A 21,590-nucleotide genomic window follows, 5' to 3' on the forward strand; every position below is an offset into this window, starting at 1 on the left:
TAATGATTTTTTTTTACTCATGCCGCCCCCATTTTATTTTTTTGTCCTTCCTGCAATGCTTCTAAAAATAAATTAATACATGAGGGCACCACAGGAGCTGAGCATATGTGACAAAACCTTTCAATTTTCCATGCGCTGCCCTAGAATGCCAATGGAAATGTAATTTCCTGCTGCTTTTAACTGTAAGTAAACTATAGCAGTGGTCTTTCCCAGCACTCTACTACCAGCACTCTCTAAGGAGAGGGCAGGATAATGGTGTGTGGCTTTATAGGGGTGGTTGTGCTTTCTTAGGGCATAATTAAGACAGTAGACTTTCTTGGCCTTAGAATCTTAAGATGTTTGAAATTGTGATAGGGATGATCTAAAGCCCTTCTCAGATAAAGCAGTTCCATTTGCTTTTAGACCTAGAGCTTTGATCTTTGGGTATAAATTCCAAGAGAAGGAAGACACTAATCGCTCAGGCATTTAACTAGCAATGGTTCTGTAAATGATGTGACTGGGACTTGTTTAGAGAAAGTTCTGAAAAGGATGCAGTAACCGTGGCAACCAATGGACTGTTCTTTGCGATTGGTCCACATGTAGGACTTTCCACCACAAGTGGTCTTTACAAACATGGCTGTGTGATATGACTGTCTCTTTAACAGTACATTGGCAAATCTTTAATCCTTTAGTGTAACTGAATGTATCAAGTTCACCAAAGACAAACAGAAGTTCCTAATAAACCAATGTTATGATTCCATTTCAAAAATCTGTAACAACTTGTGCTTATTTTGCTACCAATGTTTTGATCACAACTCAGGATACCTACAAAACTCCACAGCTGCCTTCAACTTTAAAGACCTCAATTACTTCTAATTGGCATCTCCTTTATAATTCTGCTCCTGGGCTTCAGGGGATTGTTTTAAATATTCTCTGCCCTTATTTTCATTTTTCCAAAAGTATTTTAAACAGAAAAACACAAAAGATTAGAATAGAGTAACTGGCATTGTACTCTTATCTGGCACTAAATGGTTAATTATGATTAACTTATTAATTCCATTTCCACCATACCTGGTCCTATATCATACAGAATGATGGTAACATCACCAAATATTTAACAGGTTAAAGAGGCAACTGGAACTGACCTTTGCTTCTTTACTCTGTTAACCTTTGCCCTGCCAACAGTCACCATACAACAAAAATCAAATTCACCAATATTTGCTATATTACAGGTTATCCTCCTAACAAAATATACAGGAGCTATAGCAAAAATAATTGTCTGTAAATCAGTGTTTAAATCACTGGTTACATGTCCTAGGATGAAATAGCGCTGTATCTCTGCGCAAGCAAGGCATGGCACACCTCTCTGGCGCACAAACGGTTAACTCTGCGTTGGCAAACAAAATCTGTCTGGCATTAATGCCACAGAAACAACAACACGGTTAACCCCTTCCTTGCCTATAACCTGCAGATGATGCGCTCAGCCTTAGTAATTGCTTTTCCCAAAGCCATGGTTTCTTCTCCCCCTAGTGAAATGTAGCTATGAATTTCTTTTTCTTCCTTCTTAACGAACTCCACTCCTGTTTTCTGCTGCTGGGGACTATTCCCAGGTGTGGACTTCTCTTTTGTCACACTAACTTTAAAAGAGGGAGAGGGAAGGGGGGAAAAAAGGGAGGATCTCTGTGTCAGTCTGTGGATGTGAGTGCTTTGCATGGATCTCTTTCCTCTCCTTCCCTGTGTCTGTAGCAGCGTGGACTCTGATGATAGGTGACAATGATCTGCCACCAGCACCATTCCCACATCAAGTCATCAGAGGAGGAGAGAGAGGACAGCCAGGATACTTGCCTTCTGGCTAGGAGTGCTTTAAGCTTGCAATGAGCTGGGATTTACTTGGATCTCTTTGGGGCTGCGGACAGAGCTCTCTTTCCTCTCCTTCTTGTTGATATACCTCGCCACACTCACAGGCAGAGCCATGAATCTGGACTTTAAGAGCTGGGTGCTGGCCACTGTCACCTTGTTAGTGGTGTTTCTCATCCTGGCTGATATCTCTGAGCTGGAAGTGGAGATCGGGTAAATATACATTTACTCCCTCTTATCTCACCGTTTGAGCTTGCCTGTGTACTGCTAGTTTCTTTGTCTTTCTACTTTTATGTAATACAGACCATTCCCCTCCTTAGGAACAGAGTACACTATAGATTCCATGCAGTATTCTCATATAGAGCTTTAATATCATAATCAATCAACTACATGCTTTAATTTCTAGATGGAATGTACACAATACTAGATTATGTCAGTAAAAAAGGCAATGCTAACATTAGTATTGAGATGGCAATCGTGCACTTGAGAGTGTAGTGTAAATAGCACAGGCTTTTAATGAATTGATTCTAATGCAAAAGCCAATGTGTTTCTGGAAAGCGATGTGTTTAATGCAAGATCATGCCTTGGAGACAAAGCAGAGCTGATGATACCAAACAGTGTATCGTGGAGAAGCAAAGATACAGATGCAAGGCTTGGCTTCCATCACAAAGTAAGGCTGCCGATCGCAGGGAGACCTTGGCACGTTAAGCTGTGCTTTCCAGCGCAGAGAATTGCATAGTCCCTGGGCAGACTGCACTGCTTACTTGGAGAGCATATGCTGTTTAGCGTGATGCGAGTTGTAGTCCATAACATCTGTACTGTCAGATATTGTCAACCAAGTTATATTTTTTGGTGGGGGTTGTACATTTTCAATGTACTTGTCTGCAATCTGGCTTGGATGATGGGAGTTGAAGTCCAGTGACAATTAGGAGAACCTAGGGTTTCCCAGCTATTACCTTTACTTAACACGTTATTTCCACGCCTGCTAAATATACAGGGAGGGGGTTATTCCCCAATCTTCGAACTTCAGTTTTCTTAAGAATAGTAGGACTTAAAGGGCAACTATTGAATCTGCGGCATTGTCCTTTGGTGGGCTGCTGCCTTTCTCTTCGTGTCCTTCATGATGAGAGATCCAACCCAGTGTTGGGTGCGGTGATTTCCCCCCTGTCTTAACACACGTGTCTTGGATCAATAGCAGACGGCTCTAAGGATGAGCTCAGAGCTTCCCGGTACCTGCTGGGTTTGCTGAGTGCACGGACACTCATCCTTTCCTCAAGTCTGGCTGCTGATGCAGTCCAACCCGAAGCTCTAACCCCAAAGATGATCTATGGCCCAAAATGTATTTCAATAGGTACCTACAACTGTTTAAACGGTAGAGTACAATGGGTTAATCCATTCTGAGATTATAGTAGTTGTGATAGAATTATAGGTGCTTTGGAACATTGTTATGGATGTGAAAAGCATGGAGGCATCTAAACATGTCCAGATTCAACTGAGAATGTCTAGTGGGATTGAGTGTTTTCATTGTGGCATCTATAAATTGTGGAGAATGTGTCATTTCTCCCATATTGTGTATTGTATCTTTCTTTCTGTCAACCTTTAGAATGCATACTTGACTGACATGTTGGCTTCTGTGAAAGGAACATTCCATATCTTAACTCCTTATATTCTCTATGTGTTGAATCCAGACATTGATCTAGCAATATAACTGATCAATGTCTGGATTCAAAGTGTAGTTGTAGCCAGAACCAAAACCTGCTTTTCCCCCAAGTAGGAACCATCTATGTAGACCCCAAATCCATTGCAACTAAGGTGACCACTCTGGACAATTTCACCAGGAATTTTTATATGTTGCTAATGAGCATGCAGAGTACTCTCCTGCAGCATGTGGGATGCATACACTCACAGGAATAAGTTACTAATTTATACATAACATATACTATTATTATTTATTGTTTTATATAGCGCCATCATATTCCGTAGCACTGTACAACTACAGGCAGAGCTTTTGATGTTCTGGGCAGCAACATGTAGGCTTGTGAGCTCAGATGAGTTTAAGCTCCATTGTTACATACTGGGTCAGTTTTACGTGTAACAGTTACCAGCCATAATAATACTTATATATTAAATATCTTATTCTAGCAGCAATCTAAACATTGATCTATGAGTGGCTCGCCCAAAATATCAACATACCAGGTTTATGTGGCAACTAGAGCAGGAGAAAGCTAGATAACAGATATATATTTTTATCACTGACTTGGATGCCCTTCTGGTCGGTACAAACATTTTTCAAATGACTGTCCTATTCTTTCTTCAAAGCACTGCTGATGATAACCCTTTAAGAATGGGTTAAGGAGTTGTAGATATTGCCTTCAATGCGTGGCATTTGCCGCTCTTAAAAGTGTCTGTCTTTCAAATGCCTTTTATCTTGTAATTTCTCTTATCCGCAAAGCGACAGCAATTTCAAATAGCAGGCTTTTGCCATTCTTTTCTGGTCTGCAATTTTTAGGGTTAAGGCTTTTTCCTCACTCAAGTAGCCAGTGATCTCAAATAGCATTCTAATTTAAGAACCATACAATTCCTTTAAAATGTATTGAGTCATTTCTATTAGATTGTAAGCTCTCTTTACCTAATGTATCGGTCTGTCTATTCTAGTTTTGTCATACCCTTTGAATAAATGTATTGTAAGAAAAGCTACATAAATTGTTGGCGCTATATAATAATAATAATAATTATGACGAAGATGAGGATGAGCCCATATAGCAGATCTGCATTATTTATGAAAGTCTCAAGCTGTTACCCAAACCCGATCCATATAAATATTAACACCTTTGTTAATCTATGTTCTTACAAAAGAGGATCATGGTAATAAATATATTTACATTGCTGGTTTTGTGTCTGTACTTTCTTGTGGTGTTTTGTAACTCTCAAATTGTTTTTACAAATAGCTCAGGATGTCTCTAGCTGGGTCTGATAGGAATCCTGACGTGAAGCTCTTGTAAAAAATGACACAGTCAGTAAGAATATGATACAAGAGCCCAGGATGCAATGTGATACTAAAGTATTTAGAACTATTTACATAGTCTTCCGGCCATTAAACTTTGCAAGGGCAAATATAGTTAATTTAACAGTTTTCATATTAATGACTATTATACGTTATTACATTTTTAAAGCTTTAGTACACTGTAATGTATGGGGTTAAGAAACCGCATAGACAAATTGAAAGTTTGTGCTACCTACCTGGGTGCTTTTTTTCCAGTTCAAAAGTTGTTGTCCCTAAAATGGCCCTTAATGTGTTTTGGTCATGATATGCCATCCATGTTCCTTGTAAGGAAAGTAGTTTTAATAATGTTTGATTGCAAGAAAATATACAGAACAACCTGCCACTGTCTACTTGGTCACGTGGGAAAAAAATATGAAACTTTTACACTATAAAATAATTATTTCTGGGAGAGGTTTGGCCATTCAGCAGCTCTAGGAATTATTTTTTCCAATGCTACATGTAGTTGTCATAGAATTCAGTTTAGCACAAAAGTTGCAGCAGCTTCCTTTTTTTGGCTCTGTTCCTTTTAGGACCTCTTAATTGAAGGGCATTAATTAGACAGACTTAATTACTTGGCTTAATGATGATGTCACCGAAGCTCACACCTTCAAGTTTAATTATTGTATGCGTTAAACATTTCTCCCAAATAAAAATATTAACCCATTGTCTGAAAGGGTTCATTCCTCAATTTCATCAAGAAAGTTCCTTATAGCCCTCCCTTTCGTTTCCACGCACCTCCTGTCTTTCTTCTTAATGTCTCACGATGCCTTCTTCTCTTGAGCCTCATTCACTCCATTTCAGTTGCCCATATGCATGTATCTCATTTTCCACTCCCTCTCTTACTTACTCTATTCTAGTTCTCCATGCTACAGCCACTTACCCACCTCTCTTTTACAATGTCCCATGTCCTCTGACATCACCCCAGTTCCTGGTGTACTCACCCTTGCAACAGGGATTGATTTTTTTGTTTCTCTCCATTTCTAAATATTGGGCAAATATTTTAGTATGTTCCAAAAGCATTCTCCCCCACTAAGACAGCAGCCAGGCTGTACCTGTGTTGAACAGATTCCCAAATTGCTGTTCAGGCTTAAAAGCAAAAATATTGTTATTTTTAGACTACAAGATTATATCTGAAATGAAGCAATCACTGACCACTAAATCCTTACAGTAAGTTTCTACGTTCCTCCTGAAACTGTCACAGATCTCCTGCCGCCACCCTCATAATGCATGTAATCCTGACTTGGAGATGGAACTTCTCTTAGATGTTTGGGAGTGAATATAATGTGAAAAAGCTTATTGCTGTAATTTATTCTTCAGACATAACAGACTCATGACATACTCAATATACTAGGCAACTAACTACTTGTGATGATACTTTCCATTTCCCTGGAATAACATACAATTACATTTAGAAAATGCTCTAAATTCTACTTTCACTTGTATTTTAAGAGTATTTCTAAACATGAAAAACATAATATGGCCTATTAAAATGTATGTCCAGTATATAAGATTGTTAGATAAAGTATACAAGCTCTTGAAATGTCAAGAGGCATAAAGAAAGTGGACAGTGAACCAAAAAGCAAATGCATTAAGCTAGTTACAGGCTCAGTCATTATGCATTTATATTACAATTCTTAGTAATAAAGCACAAGTAAGTGGCAAGAATTTGGCTACATATACACAAAAAGAATAAAAAATGGTACTGCTATTCATCATGGCACCAAGTGTGTAAAGCTTTATAATTTGTCAGAATATATATATATATATATCACTTAATACCAGATAGACTAGCTTTAGTACCCCCCCTATTCTTGCCATTTTTCTGCATACATTCAATGGTGCTGGCCCCTCTGTGCTTGCCTGCAGCTTGCTGCCCATGAATGATTTGGGATCCAGGTTAATTACCCGTCTTCCATTGCTTTATAATGATTTTGCCTGCAGCATAACAGTTTTTTTTTATAGACACAGTGGGGTTGATGTAGGACCATTATGTTTTGTGTAAATCAAAATGTAGATTATGGGCCAAAAAGTCTATATTTAATACACCCAGCCATTGGATGTTTAATTTATGAAGGTATTGGCACTTTTTGTTGCAATAATATTTATACAAAGGCACAATTACACTTTTTTCTTCTTGGTTTTTGGCATATGCCATTTTTCTAAATCACTCACAGTATAGCAGATATGTATCAGAATTTGTTCTGTTTGAGACTTTCATGAAGAGCTGGCCAAGGTAATTTGAAGCAATTATATAACCAAAACAATCATTTTTATATATTATTTATACTATTTAATGGGGAGGTAAAATGGTCTTTCTGATATTGCTTACCTTGGTTTTTCAATTTAAATAGTCAATGTCCTTATTGTCACCACAGGTGGCACATAGGGGATTAATTGATTTGTATGATATTGTAGTGCATCAATAATTGGAACAGGACTTTAACTCCCAGTTGTACGTAATGACGAATAATGTTACCAGAAGAACTGGCAACCTAAGGTTTCCGAACTGCATTGATCGTGTTCCAATTATAGGATTACCACATCAGTTGTTTTTCCTAGAGCACATATACATGCATATGTTGCTTTATGTGAAATGTATAAACTCTTCAAAGCAAATTATTTGCATGCAACTTTCTGCATGGCAGCACTTTGCATGTTCTGATCAGTAAAATGTTGAAACTGAGGAACATGAACATGGTTTTTTATGTGAGAATTTCCTCCTACTTGCAGAGATGTAAACTTTTTCTGGCTCTATTGGTCAGGAACATGTAAAGTATATGTCCATCAGCTGAAACAGGAAAATTGTTCATAAACAGACAACTTTGTGTATGAAAGCACTTATGGAGGTTGCTGTTTCCTATGGGGCATTTACAGTGTATTGCCACCTCTTTAAAAGCCCTGGATACTCGCTGCTGGACATTGCTGTATCGAGGCCTGGGTGATGGGGGCAGTCCACCTCAGCTGTCAGGGTGCCTGCTGCTGTGGGTGCTTCTGTCACCCTGAATGTTCCCTCCAGAGGCAGAATAACCTGTCATAACTCTATATCAGGGGCGTATAACGTGCGGCCGCGTGAGATTTCCTGGTGGGCCGGTCGGTCCATGGGCGGCCTCCACTGTCCACTTAATTAAAGCGGATTAAAGCGGCCGGTGTGCAGGCACCATGCCGTCCAGTGCGTTGAGGCTGTTCGTCCCGCCCCTTTGAACATGTGACGTGACGCTCGAGGGGGCGGGCTCACATGGACAAGTTCCTCGTGACAGGGAGAAGAGCATGTTGAAGGAGAGCAGTCTGCAGGGGAAGGAAGCCAGCAGGAAAAGTCACCCTAGTCGAAAAGGTGATATTCAAAGGGGGGGATTCCTTGGGACAACAGTTTAATAATACAAAAAGGGGGTGGGGCATCTCATATAAAGCAATACAAAAAGGGGTAGGTGGGTGGCTGTTTACAATACACATGGGTATGGGGACATTATATTAACCAGTACGAAAGAGGTTGGGGGCATCAATAGACAAGGGAGGGGGGCTGGCTGGGGGCATTACATAAAAATCAATACACAAGGGTGTGGGGGCATAAATGCACAAAGGGAGCTGGCTGGGGGCACAAATGCATATGGGGTAATACACAAGGGTGTGAGAGTGAGTTCATTAATACTAAAGTGGGGCCTGGCTGGGGCATCAATGCACAAGGGGGCAAACACAACAACAGCATTTTTATGCTTTGTGTAGCCTAACCCATCCTGATGCGGGTGTCGGTGTGGCAGAGCCTGTCCTGGTGTGTGTGTTTGGGTGTCGGTGTGGCAGAGCCTGTCCTGGTGCGTGTGTCTGGGTGTCGGTGTGGCAGAGCCTGTCCTGGTGGTGTGTTTCTGGCTGTCGGTGTGGCAGAGCCTGCCATGGTGTGTGTGGGTGTTGGTGTGGCAGAGCCTGTTCTGGTGTGTGTTTGGGAGCTGGTGTGGCAGAGCCTGTATTTGGTCTTCTGTGTCCTGGCACTTTCCTTACTGTAGGAATAAATAGAACTATTTAATTTTACTTATCCAGATACAAAACTCTCCTGAATTTGTAGTCACTTCACAGAACAAAAAGGCCCAGAAATCAGTGAGAGGAAAAGTAAAGGTTTTGTGTTATTTACTCTTATTTCAATCTGCAATTTTTATTGAAAGGATTAGTGACGCTAAATTGTAGCTTCAGGTGCTCCGTGTATGATTACTTTTTTTATTGTACTGATTACTCCCAATCTCATCACATAAGATTCGATCTTGTATTATCTTCCGAGCAGTGATGTCATCTTTATCCAGTACACACCAATGCTGAGGAGTTAAGATTGATCAAAAAACTGTTTGTCCACTGCTTTTTTTCATTATCGCCAAATTAACCCTGTATAAATATGCATTATAAAGCTAAAAGGCCATAGTTTCTCTCAGTGAAAAATGAGTGCGGCCCACGCACACATACATTTCTGATGAAGTGGCCCATCGCAGAAAAAACTTGGACACCCCTGCCCTATATAGTAGAAAGAGAATAATAGGCATTTCATTATTATATGACAATATAATCAGATATTTGATTCATAGTATTCAGCCTGTTGGTTGATATACATCCCACAAGTTCCTTTAACCGGGTATTTGAACTTTTTTGGTAAATTAAGTCGGAATTCAATTACGTAAAGATTGTGCAGCATTAGATACATTACAAAATAACATGATTCAGCTTGATATGAACATTTTAATGGAATTAAATTATTATTATATTGCGCATGTATTTATTTAAATATAGTTAAATAGACAATAAATCGATTTATTATAATGTCTCACTGTCCCAACATTTTAAAATTATTAGCAATGTTTCCATCCAGTCATTCCCCTCCACTGACTATAAAAGCTGAAAAAGTGAACAAGATTAATGTATGGGCTTGGGCTAGGAGAATCCTTGTGCATTCAATGTGGGAGATGGGTTGGCACCCCATCTATACAAGAAATACACCAGCCATCATATGAACCTTAATGCGTGTGACAGCTAAGAAGTCCCTTTCAATGTAGATGGTTCCACCTTGTAAATGCATGGGGGGATTCTGTAGAATTCCCCGTATATGCATTTGCTCCTTCCCCCATCCCCCAACTATTTCTGTGCTTAGTGTTACACATTTCCTGACACATTTGACTGACTTACCATCAGTCATCTCCAGCCCAGGTTCCCATTGATTTCAGTATAAGCTCTTTCCTGGCCCTGATCAATGGCGAGAATCTTCGGACCATGGAGGAGAAAGGGAACTTCTGTTTCTCACTAAGGTAAGTGCTTTTGTTTATTTTATCACCTTATTATGAAATACCCATAATGTTCTTTAATATGCATTCCTCTTCTGATTGATAAAAAATGTAAATTTAACAAAGAAAAAAGCTCTGGATTTTCATCCGAAATTTGCAGGCTTCTTTATTTCCACTCTCTCATACTCTGTCTCATTACCTTCTCTGCTAACCGCTTCTGCTTTTGTGACTCGCAGCTCTTCTACCATGTCTCACATTTTTTTCTCTACTATTTTCTCTCTTCTTTCTTATTTCTTCATATGCATGTCCACGGACATGACCTCCTGGCAAACTTCCACCAAAATGGTGGAGATTCCTGTGAAATCCTCTTCCCATTTGGCCCTAATGTAACCCTGGGTAAGGAACAGGGAGAGAACGGAAGCTCCTTCATTTTGGTGGAAGTTCCCTGGGAGTTTATGTCTGCTGAAATGTGGACGAAGAAAGAAGAGAGAAGATAGAAGAGAGGAGAACAAGAAGATGCAGAACAAGAAGATGCAAGACATGGACGTGGTTATCAGAGAAGGTGGGGAGACATTCAGAGAGCATGTAAGAGAGCGAACAAAAATGAGAGTGGGAGAGAGTGAGTGAGGGAAATGAATGGACAGGAAACAGAATTTGCTATCTGAAAAGAACTGGAGAAAAGTTAGTCGGAATCGTCTTTGGTCCACCAGCCCATGTCTAGTATATGTATATATATACAGTCATGTGAAAAATAAAGGGAATCTGGGAAGGGCCATAAGGCAATTCTCACACAATTTAAACTCCATTATTCTACAGTGAGAAACATTATTCAAAAGTGGAAAACATTCAAAATAGTTGCCAATCTTTCCATAAGTAGACATCCCAGCAAATTCTCCTCAAGGTCAGACCATGCAATGCTCATAACAATTGCAAATAAACATCTCTGCAGTCCTCAGCATGTTAAATGTTAATGACAATTAGAAAAAGACTGAACAAGTATGGCTTGTTTGGAAAGGTTGTCAGGACAAGGCCTCTTCTGTCTAAAAAGAACATGGCAGCATGGCTTAAGTTTATGAAGTTGCATCTGAACAAAGTACAACACTTCTTAAACAATATCACTTGGACAGATGAGACCTAAGTGGAGATGTCTGGCCATAATGCGCAGCACCATGTTTGGTGAAACCAAACACAACATATCGGCACAAACATCTAATACCTACTGATAAGCATGGTGATGGAGGGGTGATGAATTGGGCTTGTTTTGCCCCCACAGGACCTGGGAACTTTCCAGTCATTGAGTCAACCATGAGTTCCTCTGTATATCAAAGTATTCTAGAGTCGAATGTGAGACCATCTGTCCAACAGCTAAGGCTTGGCCGACACTGGGTCATGAAACAGGGCATTGATCCGAAGCACACCAGCAAATCTACAACACAGTGGGTGAAAAAGAAAATAATCAAGGTGTTGCAATGGCCCATTCAAAGCTATTGCTGCCAAAGGTGGTTCTACAAGCTATTTGAATCATAAGGTGTAATTAGTTTTACACAGTTGGCTTCTACATTTTGGCTTAATTTTTGTAGAATAAATCATGACACGGTTTAATATGTCATCTGTTGTTGTTCATCTGAGGTTGTATTTACATCATTTTTAGACCTGCTAAGGAACAGTATACAGTATACACTCTAGTAATTATAAAATTGGAATTTATACTGCTTATGGTTGAGCTCTTGGAGCAGGGCTGACGCTACTTATAGGCAGGTCATTAAAGTTTAATTGTTCACTGCAAATTGTTGCCAGCAAATGATCATGGTGTCCCCAACCTCACTGCAGAACCACGGAATATGACATCATATCCAGGCGCTCTAAAGTGAGGTCGGACACACCTACAAGAAGAAGGACTTCAGAAAGGAGAAAGGTAAGTGATAGGGAGTGAAAGCATAGGATAGATAGAAAAAAATGACGAAAGAAAGGAAGAGATAATCAGGAGGAGAGAGAAAGGGGAGAGATGATAGATGGTGACAATAAGTGAGAGATAATGAGAAGGAGGAGATAATGAGAAAGAAAAGGGATGTGGGTGCCATCTGTAATGTGGTTACTGGGGCAAGTTCTTGTACAATCTGGGTGGTGCGGCAAGTCCAGTTTGTGCAATCAGGGTGCTGCTGCAAGCCCTATGTGTGCAATTTGGGTGCTACAGCAAGCCCTATGTGTGCAATCTGGGTGCTGCTGCAAGCCCTATGTGTGCGATCTGGATGCTACAGCAAGTCCTATGTGTGAAATCTGTCTGCTACTGCAAGCCAATGTGTGCCAGGGCTGGCCTCTGGGGTGTGTGACCTGTGATATCTGCCTGCAGTTTAGGGTTTCCTAATTATGTATTTGATCTATACCTTCAGTTCTGCGTTTGCTTGTGAATTTTCAGTTGAACTATACTTGTAATGCTGTGTTTCCATGCGGTGTTTAATTGATCTATACGTGGGTTACATGGGGGGTGTAGCACAGTGAAGGAAAGGACAAAGGGTCCCATCAATGCAAGGGAGGGCATGTCATGTGTATGATATGGTCACATGAGGTAGAGGGGTAGGGTAGCAGTAGAGCCAAGGGGAGCAACAAAACAAGGTTACACCTAAGGTGGCAAACATCCTTGCACTAGCCCTTGGACTATTGCAAAAGTAGGAAGTCAGAAATACAAATTTGGTAACAGCTAACTCCCTTCTTATATAAATCTATCCAAGGATGGAAACTAGTGATGCAGTCCATTTTAAAGATGCTGTGGCACTTAGAAAAAATATTAATCGACCTCTCTTGTATATTAAACTAATAATCCTTAGCAGATCTGCCACTGAAGGTTTAATTACATAAAAGTAAACCAGAACCAAGAAGCTTTTTAGTTTCTATGACAACATCATATCAGTGCCCGCTTTTGTGTCATATGGCTAGCATTCCCTAAAAATCTAAATCAGGCACATTTATTACATGATTAAATAGTTATTTCCAGTAAGGTTATGGAAATATAACAGCATTAGAAATTATGTTTCTAACACTGAATTTAGTAGATGGACCAACATCTTGAAAAGCCTAGCTTTTTCATCTATAGATTGCAATAATTAAATAACTAAGCATGCGATTGTTTTTAATGATAGTTTGATTAGACTTGTGTACCTCAGGAAAGACTCAACAAGATATGCTTAGAGCAGTAAACCATTACATAGAGTGATAGGATGAATACGACTCAGTGATTTGCTACTGTGGCTAAATGTTTAGTATTACAGATGTTACCAGACAACGCGGGCCAAGAAAGGGCTGGTAAGGGAGCAGAAGTGTCATTGGGACGCTCTGATTTAGGGTTTTTGGGTCACTACCATAAGCTACTGACAATTCATCATACAGAATGAACCTTCCTGTCTATGTGTTTTCTATGGATTATAAATGTTTTCAGACCACTGTATTATAGGGATATTGCTGACTGTCTTCTGCTAGTTCTTCAATTCCATCAAAAAGGAAAAAAATGTAGTGCCGACTATGCTTGAAGCAGAAAAAATTATTTCTTTTTATAGATATTTAGTTATCATTGTTTGGCATGTTCCTTTAAGCCATAATTTGCACTGACTAAGCTTCTCGGTGAATGCTGTAGGCTTTATGAGTCTGTGGGACATCAGAGTGTCCTTATGAGATTGGTCCTGAGTATGCAGCATTTAGTGTATTAGAGATAAGATAATCAATAGAAAATATTGACTCTCTTCATAGCTCCTAACAACGTGAGAATGAAATGATGGGTTAGCTTGTTAGCAGCCGACGTGTGATTATCTAGCATTCCTGTGTAGATCCACAAGCAAGGCTTTCACAGCCATTTGTATCAGTTAGTATTCAAGTGTTATTGATACTCCCCCACTGAATAGTACTGGAGATTGTGTAAGATGTATTTTGAATCGCAGCAACACTAAAATAGAATGGATTTTAATTATAACTATAATTATCCAATGACGCTGATTACAGACATTATTTATAGAGAGTGCAGGTTAACTGTTCAATTTGCTACATTGTTTAAAGAAAAAGTGAGTTTACAGAAAAAAAATGTTCTTGTTAACTACTTGTTTATTTAAATCCTTATTTTGTGAAACATATAGTATACGTGTGTATATAAAAACAAGGCCCATGACATGGAAGTGATTCAAATGCCACTACAGCTAAATATGAGTCTTAACAGGCATCTGTCTTTCTTCTCATGTCATCTGCAAACCTCATTATCATTGGATAGCATTAACCTTCTCATTAGCCATCATTCTCTTCCCCGTAGCATTCCCATCAGTCCACGTCATTATGCTCCCTGTTCTACTTTTGTTATTATACACCTTTTTTTAAACCCATGCCATTATATATCATATTCCACCACTATCTCCTGGAGTAGCATGTTTCCATTTTGCCGTTATTTTTGTTTTACTACTATATTGCTTTTTTCACATCAACTATGTCTGCCATTCTGTTTGTGTCATTATCTCTCAAACGTGTGCCATACCGTGGTGGGTTGGAAAACTTGAATCTAAATCACTTACATTGAAATCTCTGTTATAAAATGACCATCAATGTCAGAAACCTCTTGGCATGGTTTAATTAAATAACTAAAATTGCCATTTCTTTCATGGACTCATGTGTGTTAGACATATTGTTGACCAGCACAGACAGTGCTACCCTAAACTATGTGGTATGTTGAAACTCAAGGAATCAAATATACACCACGCAAGAGTAACATTTTACTTGTGCTCCTCAGCAGTATATAAAATGTGAATTGTCCTAGAAGAAATGGACAATGTGATCACCCTGGTGAAAACACAATAAGTTCTTCTCAGAAACAGTCATTATAAGATCGTAGGAATCAGAAGGAACGTGTTATGATATGGTGTTTCCTGGGTTCACATTACTTACAAACAATTGTTTTACAGATGAGTAATCTTTATTTAGTCTCCATATCTGACTTGAATACTCTAATGAATGATGCCAGTAAGACATTCCGTGACAAAACAAGCAGTTTCTTTTCTAGCACAGTGACCTGTAACATTGATGGTGCTTGGTAGACATATATACAGTAGAGCGGATACCACTTGAGGCTGGCAACAAGAGAGTTAACTAGACTTTGAAGCATTAACAGCTCTATAACTTCATGCAGTGTTTGAAAGTCAATGCATGTCTCTTTGGCTTAATGATCTTTCCTTTTGAAATGGAAATCTGGGAAGTCAGAATCAATGAAGGTAATGTAAATAGGTCAACTTTTTGTGATTATAATTAGTAGACTTTATCCCTGTGATTTTCTCATTTCAGTTATGACAGTCTCTTCGCAACCAGAATGAAAGCTCTAACTAGGAAGAAGCCCGTACAAAAGTGTTAATATTAGAGTAATATCGTTTTTCTGGATCAGTGAAGCAAACTGGGCTTTCTTCTCAGCCATACTAGTGGTTTGTCACTATTTTGCTTAGTTACTTTCCAACAGCTACTGTGAATCTTCAGGTGTGTAGCAATCTCATGTCTTCTGTTCAGATGTACAAAATAATCTCCCTTAACGGTTGGGTTTAGTTTTCACACTGATATAGACATTTTTTACATGTTATCATTGTGTCAGCTTTACACCAGATGTAACTGTACCGTACAAAAGTCCCACGTTTTTGGCAAATGTGAGACAAGCCTTTGTGTTCTTTTTGGCCAGCAGTGGTTTTCACCTTGAAACTTTCCCATGGGTGCCATTTTCGCCCAGTCTCTTTCTCATTGTGCTGACCTTAACGGAGGCAAGTTCTTTACATGTTAGTCTGGGTTCTTTTGTGACCTCCTGGATGTCGTTGAGCTCCTGGAAGAATTTTGGAATACCGGCCACTCCTGTGAATGCTCAATACTGTTCCAAACTTTTTAGATAATGGCTCTTACTGTGGTTTACTGGGGTACCGGAGTCTTAGGAATGAGTTTGCAACCCTTTATAGACTAATAGGTGTCATGTGTTCTTAAATTTCTTTAGATTGAAGAATCATGTGCCGCTTTTTGAGGGCTTTTAGCCTACTTCACTTTACAAGACACATTTTATTTAATGGGTCTGTCTAGAAAAATTGAACCCAATTATTAATTACATTAGGTTAATTGGTTGATTTAGTAACTAAATGGACAGTTACTTTTTTGCATAGACCAAGTAGGGTGGTATAGCTTTTTCCTTCTATACATGAAATCATTATTTAAAAACTTTTTTGTTTACTCGGGTTATTTTTGTCTAATATTAAAAAATAGTTTGATGTTCCGAAACATTTAAGTTTGACAGACATGCAAAAATAGAAGAATTTTAACAGAGCAAATATTTTTTCACCGCACCGTATCTACGAATAGCTTAAGAACACAAGTATAAAGGGTTTCCGGAAACGGTGAGGAATTGATAATAACGATTCTTTTGTGTCTGCTTTGTATTTAAAAAAAAAAAGGAAAGAAAATGGAAAATAAGGAACCATCCTGCTGTGTGCAAGACAAGACGGGAAATGCATTATGAGTGAATTTGGCGTCAGAGCATCTAAAGATTTTATTTTTATTTTTTTACAAATTCCAGCTAACCTTTAAGTCTTCGGCTCTAATAAGAAGAAATGCGGAAAAAGCAAGCTGTCTGGAACAAACAAAAAGTCCATTTTAATTATGATCACTCAACTACTTTTTCTCTGAAGTACTTGCAGAGGCTTTCTTCTATTTTCTAACAATTTGCTTGGTCTTGCCAAATGTTTTTGTTATTTAAAATCATTATTCTACTTGAAAAAGCCTCAGCTACTGTAAATTTTTGAGTTGATTTTGGTTTCATGGAAAGCATCACTTAAGCAGGGGCGTAAATAGAAACCACTTGGCCCCTGTAGAAAAATTGCCCCAGGGCCCCTGACTTCCCAAACATGTCCCACAGTGCCAGCTTTGGTCCCCAACATCTTATCATTGCCCCCAAACAACCCACCTGTGCCATCTTTGTCCTCAAACAGTCTGTATGCGCCCCTGCTCACACCACTTACCTACGAAAGTGGTAAGTCTGTCTTCCGCTATGCTGTATGCAGACTGATCCAGCGTGCAAGAAGTGGATGTGATAGAACTATATTTCTATATTTACCCTTCATAATCAGTGATAGGACATGTGTCTTAACTTTGAATTATTAGATAAGCTTATTTTTAGCTTTATATTTTTAGATTAGTTTGGGGTGTCACCACACAGCTGCCATTTTGGCGGAAGTTTGGACCACTGGTTTATGTCTGCAGAGATGCGGACTAAGAAAGAAGATAGCAGATTAAGGATTTAAGATTGAAGATAGAATAGAGAAATATATAAATATTTAGAGAACGAGAGAGAGGGTGAATGAGACAGCGAAAGTGAATATGGGCACCAGGCAACACATTTCATACCCAAATCAAAAATGCCCCTAATAGTCTAAAATGAATGGACATGTAACTAAATTCATTGCCTGAAAACGAATGGGCCAAAAATGAACCAAAAGATTTGTCCGAATAGTTTTTTGCCCATTTGGACTTCTAGTAGCCAATCTACTTCTAATGTCCGATATGCTCAAATGCTTCCAATATTTAGAAGTGATATATTTACCAATTACCAATTAACTATATGTTAGTGATGTTCTGGTGTGATCTGGTGCTTACGGAAGTGGAAGGAAGCACAAGGAGGCAGCTTGTGGCCAGGGCCGGTCCTACCATGGAGCAGAGTGGGGCAATTACTCCAGGCGGCACTTTGCCGCCCCAAGCCCTTTTTTTTAAAAGCGGAAGAGAGAGAGGGGCGCCGAGTGGTTTTCGCTTACCAAGTTGTCAGTACCCGCCTGGCGCCCCTCTCTCTCCTCTGCGAGCCCTCTAGCTCGGTGCTGGCCTGTAATGTTGAGCACCGGAAGATGATGTCACCGAGGCCGAGCAGGGAGACTCGCTGCAGGACTGCTAAAGGTAAGTACAAAGGGGGGGATAGAGTAGATAATAGGGAGGGAGAGTAAGGGTATATAATAGGGAGGGAGAATAAGGGTAGATAATAGGGAGATAATAGCGGCCCCTTTTGCCCCATTTATGTTACCACCCCGATACCAAAACCACACGTCTTTCGTGTAACCTGCAGAGTTTATTACAAAATATACATTTGGAACAGTGTAATACTGCCTGCGCATAAATCCCTATCATGGAACTTTAACTATATTAACCAAGGTTCTCTAAATCTCCCCATTATGCACACTGTGAAGTACACTGTCAGGCAGTTACCCATGCCCTATTTTTGCATTTTTATTTAACCCCTTTCATATCAAGAATTCCCTGGATAGTTCCACTACAACTCTACAGTATAATGTGATTATAATAGCTAGAATTAAATACAGTACAAATATATAATGATATAATTAGTGCTATAATGTTCAGTAATTCTGTAAAATGGGCTGAGTTTTTCACTTTTTTAGTAGATGTACTTTGCTAGACATTAATGTTGAGTGATGTGAAAACACATCCATCCTCTTAAACCTCTATGGAACTGTGTCAATAAAAAGCTTGCAGAGGATACAGGCTCTGTCATATTAATTATCCCCAACTGAATATTTATGACTCATTAACATTTTTCAGTGTCCAAACACTGATGTTTTGTATGCTTGATCTGTAATGCTAAATGAAAGGAGTATTTCCAAAAATAATTTTCATAGAAACCCTTTCCTTGCCTGGGTCTAAGCATAGACAACAGAGCTCATTTATTTAACCCGTTTGCAACACTAAATGCGCCAAGCACATCATGGAAATGCATACAGTTAGTGACAATAGACCGGGCATGTCATGCAGTTAAATGAGGTTAGAACCCCTGGGACCTCTGAGCTCCCCCTGCAGGCTGATCACAGAGGCTGCGATCAGAAATGCAGGCCAGTGGAGTCCTGTAAATATAACATATGAAAATCAAAAATATAACAAAATATTGAAATAGTTAAAGAATAACTGAAGTGTATTCACTTTTTAAAATAATAAAGAATCAAGTGATGTCATCATGATATTATAAGGTGAACTAGCTATTTCCAAAAAGAAAAAATAAGTGTGCCCTTCCAGCTAAAAGCCCTTTCTTACCCCCAAAGTACAACAATGGTGTAGAATGTGTAAGGGGGTATTTTACACCCTAATAAAATAGCAATATGCTACTTGTACTTATTGCCCTATCTCCTGCAAAAAAATGGATATTTCTGAACTCAGGAGAAATATTGGTAATCCATTTAGGAGGTTTTTTATTGTAGATGAGTACAATAGTTTTCACATAAAAGTCAGAAAATACGTCTTTTACTTTTAGAAGATATAATCCATATAAGATATACAGTACACTAATTAAACCTATATAATGCTGTTTATCTGGGTCAGACAGTGGATGAAAGAGATTCTGGCACATTAAGGCAAGCTAAATGACTTATGTGCAGACGTGTGGTTGCACACTACGCTCTTACATTCTCACAGCGGAAGACCTCATGTATCCAACCAAAGGCACTGGAGGACCAGATCTACTGATTGTGCAGCAGTAAAGGAAGGTGTATGGTGGCACTGGCCCGTTGGTCTGCCAGATGTCCAGGTCTGGTTTTTAGTAGCAGTAATATATACTTGTTGTACCATAAGCAAAGTTATCTTTACATTCTGTTCTCCAGAGCTGCATAATTGTATCATGCCTCCCAGCTTCTACCCCTGTCTAATTAGGACGCCGGGGAGTGGAGCATGGGAAGTAGCGCTACTGCAGCACTATTGCACATGCGCACAATTCTACGCATGCCAAGTATGCATTCTCTTGTATCTGGACCACAGGATCCCAGAGCTTGGATGGACAGCAAGATAGAGTGGCAAAAGCAGAACAGTTGGGGGGCATTTTATTCCTTCCCATTATGTAATCTTTACCCTACTGTTAAACTGCTAATTATGTCTACCTTGCTTCTAATCCAGAGATAAAATTTTCTATGTATATATATGCAGGTTGTGTGCGAAGCATATGACACAGCTTTACTAGAACAAAGATAGCCACCGAAATAAGCAATATAAGGGAATCTGATACTGACTATCTCATGTTGGTCCATGGACAAACAGCTTTTTAAGTAGTCACTATGCCCATGATATTTTGGATGGATGCACAGATGTTTGCTTTAAAATTGTGTAAGGTCATTGAATAACGTTTATAATTTTAAGATACTATGTGTTTTAAAATGAGGTTGATCATTTAATAGCAATAGTATCTGCCTTTTTTTGGGACATACATATGGGATTGGGGAAATCTCTTGGCACATATGTCGAAGTCAAGAGAAAATGGCAATATACCGTATCTAGTTTCTTTACCTTATTCGCCATGCATGTTATAATTTCCAAATAATCATTCAATCATTCTATACCTTCTGTTCTTGTTGGTTTAGTTGTTTTCGTTGGGCATGTGTGTTTGTGTGTATGTGTGTGGGGGGGTTGTTTTTTAATTGTTTAATCAAAGTGGCAACTGATTATTGAAACATTTTACAGTATAGCATACAGAAAGTATGCAGAAAGGCAGGTCCTGGTGGCAGTTTTGTGAAGGTTGGATCCTAACACCAGGCTTTGTCTTTGAATGCATTCTAAGTTATTGCTGAATGCATCTACATGTATTGGGCTGTGTGGTGCCAGACTGATGGCTGTGACAAACACATTGTCAGAACGCAGCCACTGGGAAGGTAACCAAGAAGCATTTCGCAATAAAATTCTGCTTGGATTACCCAGATAGGGAATTTATCAAATTCTTCAAGGAGCCTACATTGTTCTCATGCATGCGTATTAACAGTTACACTGAAGTACATGCGCCAGGGTTTTTCTCATGATACAAACACCATTTTTAATTCTATTATTAACTTTGAGAGGGTTGTATAGAATCCGGTACCTGCTGCTATGGTTCTAATACCATTTATATGATAAAGATGCAGTCCTTTGTGTGTACATATTCCTTACAAGGCTACCCATCCAAAGCTGGCTTGCTATTAATAGAACACGAACGCTTTTGACACATTCCCTATTTATGGTCGAAACCGTGTAACTGGAATAAAGCTAGCTGTGTTGCCTAACTGCTGACAGGTTTGCCCAGTACACAGTAAATAGATTAATTTCCCTGGTGGCGCTGGCACTTAGTTTAGCAGGTCCTCTGTTAAACAGTTCAACCAGGGGAGTGCTAAGGGAGGTGCAGTGGGTCCCTGGCAATGGAGACAGTCCCTTGGGCGACATGTCACATTTTTGTGTATGGTGTTAGTATGTATGTGCGTACATGTATGGTGTTGTCGAGTGCGTGTTAATCTATGCTGTTTAGCATATGTGGGTGTTTGCATGTTATTATTTGTATGTCTGTGTGTTGGTTACAAGGGGGGTGCTGCTGAAGTAATACTGCCCCTAGGTGCCAACCTTAGGCTCATCCCTGAGTTTAACGGTGTTGCTTGTGTCCTATAACAGACCCTGGTTTATGTCCT

The 21,590-nt window shown here is 39.3% G+C and overlaps 1 protein-coding gene across 1 annotated transcript in view; it reads left to right on the forward strand.

Annotated features, from left to right (window-relative positions):
- Positions 1–1,687: 1,687 nt before the first annotated feature.
- Positions 1,688–21,590, forward strand: part of ST8SIA2 (ST8 alpha-N-acetyl-neuraminide alpha-2,8-sialyltransferase 2) — a 52,922-nt gene continuing 33,019 nt past the window's right edge. Inside the window, exon 1 of the mRNA XM_053461807.1 lies at positions 1,688–2,049. Within this exon, the coding sequence (XP_053317782.1) occupies positions 1,952–2,049 (98 nt within the window). The 5' untranslated portion in view covers positions 1,688–1,951. The remainder of the gene's footprint in view (positions 2,050–21,590) is intronic.

This window comes from Spea bombifrons, chromosome 4 (genome assembly GCF_027358695.1).
Source record: "Spea bombifrons isolate aSpeBom1 chromosome 4, aSpeBom1.2.pri, whole genome shotgun sequence".
In the NCBI taxonomy this organism is placed as follows: domain Eukaryota; kingdom Metazoa; phylum Chordata; class Amphibia; order Anura; family Pelobatidae; genus Spea; species Spea bombifrons.